This window comes from Dendroctonus ponderosae, unplaced genomic scaffold (genome assembly GCF_020466585.1).
Source record: "Dendroctonus ponderosae isolate FM_Combo_2020 unplaced genomic scaffold, Dpon_F_20191213v2 Dpon_F_20191213_8, whole genome shotgun sequence".
In the NCBI taxonomy this organism is placed as follows: domain Eukaryota; kingdom Metazoa; phylum Arthropoda; class Insecta; order Coleoptera; family Curculionidae; genus Dendroctonus; species Dendroctonus ponderosae.
In genome coordinates, this window is record NW_026019016.1 from 12,722,509 (window position 1) to 12,724,523 (window position 2,015).

The 2,015-nt window shown below is 38.2% G+C and overlaps 1 protein-coding gene across 1 annotated transcript in view; it reads left to right on the top strand.

The window, feature by feature from the left end:
- The window catches only part of LOC109539512 (sodium-dependent serotonin transporter), a 17,971-nt gene that overhangs the window by 10,017 nt on the left and 5,939 nt on the right, over window positions 1-2,015 (top strand). Inside the window, exon 4 of the mRNA XM_019907291.2 lies at window positions 1,257-1,391. Coding sequence (XP_019762850.1) covers window positions 1,257-1,391 — 135 coding nt within the window. The remainder of the gene's footprint in view (window positions 1-1,256; window positions 1,392-2,015) is intronic.

Below are 2,015 nucleotides of genomic sequence, written 5' to 3' on the forward strand. Positions count from 1 at the left end.
CCACTTCTGAAGATGCAAGCCACTCGTGCTAGCGAAACGTCAAGAAGAAATTCTACCGAACGACGGCCTAAAAACCCGAAAAACTCATGAGTTTCAAGAAATGGCCTCGAAAATCTCTTTTGGTAGGTAATTATTTTGCAAATATTTCGGTTTTTTTGGGATTATTGCTACTAACACTAAGAGGAGTCAAGGAAAATTGATGAAAATTCCAAGTTTTCTCTAGTTTATGGGCGCACTCATGTGTATAATACAGCAGTTCAAGTTAAAAAAAAAACCCTTTTAAAACCCACCGTCCCCAAATAAGCAGTCTTTGAATATTAAAAGGGGGCATTTTCAATGGCCTGTTCAAACAAACTTAAGGAAAAATTCATCGCCGGCTATTGAACGCAAAATCGCCCGAAATTTAATCCGACTAAATCCACTTATCTATCATTCTCCACTTTACAGAGTTTGCGGTAATAGTCGCATAATAAACGGTAAATTCTGCAGAGAATTTGATTCGTTTGCCATTATTTTTTTCACTGCGATTGTTCATTTTGCTTCAGAGCAAAACGCAACAGAATCGAGAAAAAGGCAAAAAGCACGTTTTTACGGAAAATTATTTCTTGCTGACGTTTCGCAAGCACGAATGGCGGGCATCTTCAGAGGTAGCTGTTCGTGCCAAGACTGCAAATATTCGGAAAGTGGAATTTCCAGGTTGGACACGCAGCGACCACCTCTGAAGATGCCAGGCATTCGGGCTTGAAAAACGTCGGCGATATTTTTTTCAACCGCGTAAACTTTCAAACCTTGTTGGTTGAGTTTTGTTTAGTGAAAACGCCCATATTTTTGCATGAAGAGTCTATTTGGAAATATTGCTAGTTTTCAGGCAAAATGCGGAAATTTGAGCCATTGACGGATATTTTGAGAACCGTATGAGCTGTAAAGCTCCGGTTGTTATTTCCGAATAGAGCATCAAAATACGCATTTTTTTGCATAAAAGATCATTTTTTGTGAGCAGAAAATCAACGAAAACTTGTGGATTTCTATTAAAACATCGGCGCTTGTTTACGCGTGCGAATCAATTCATTTCCTTTTGTATTAATAAACGATCAATTTTTACGGCGAGTATAAAATATAAAGCTAGATTACTCCGTGGATTTATTTACCCAAAAGGGCCTGAAACCCGTTTTAGTAAGCAATGAAAAACGACAATAAAAAGCAAATTCTCCGCAAAACAAAAATGTGAAAAACGTCTGAAAACAGCGAATTTTCAGGAGCTTTTCTTATCCCCTACACCATAATGCTGGTGTTTGGAGGACTTCCCCTATTCTACATGGAATTGGCATTAGGTCAGTTCCACAGGAGTGGCTGTCTTACCATTTGGAAGCAAATCTGCCCGGCGTTAAAAGGTAAGCAACCACACTTTGGGCTGATTGATTTTTCGCAAAAAAACTGTCCATTAGCTCTAATTGGCCAACTTGTGATTCCTCCATCCGAACGAAGGCGGTCAGTCAGTCAGTCAGCTACTTAAAGGCCGGTGTTAAATCAGCAAACAATAGAAACCTTTTAGTCCGGATTGAAATTGTAACTTCGTCTTCATGTTCAATTCATTAGGCTGTTTATCTCTCTGAAATAAATGGCGTTCACGTTCAAATGCGTCCGCATTAATATTTATATCGAATCTATTAGAGATTTAGCGAAAGGTTCGGCGGTTTTACTTCCAAATGTTCGACTGGATAAATGGTGATTGCGGCTATTTTTCCTCTTGTTGTTATAGAGAAGATTTTGGATCATCCAGGAGTGGATTTTTAATTAAAGCTGTTCATTATCAGGGAAATTCCAAAAAAATCGAGTGCCATTGACTACCTATCATTGTATATACTTTCCTGACTGTGTTTCAATTTCAAATAAAAATGAATTCCTGGGTTTCAGTCATTAATTGTCTTTATTTATCAATTAAAATACGTTTCGGTGTATTTTTCCACCATCATCAGTTTTTACGTGTAGCGTTGTTGCTGCTTTAAGCCTTGGCA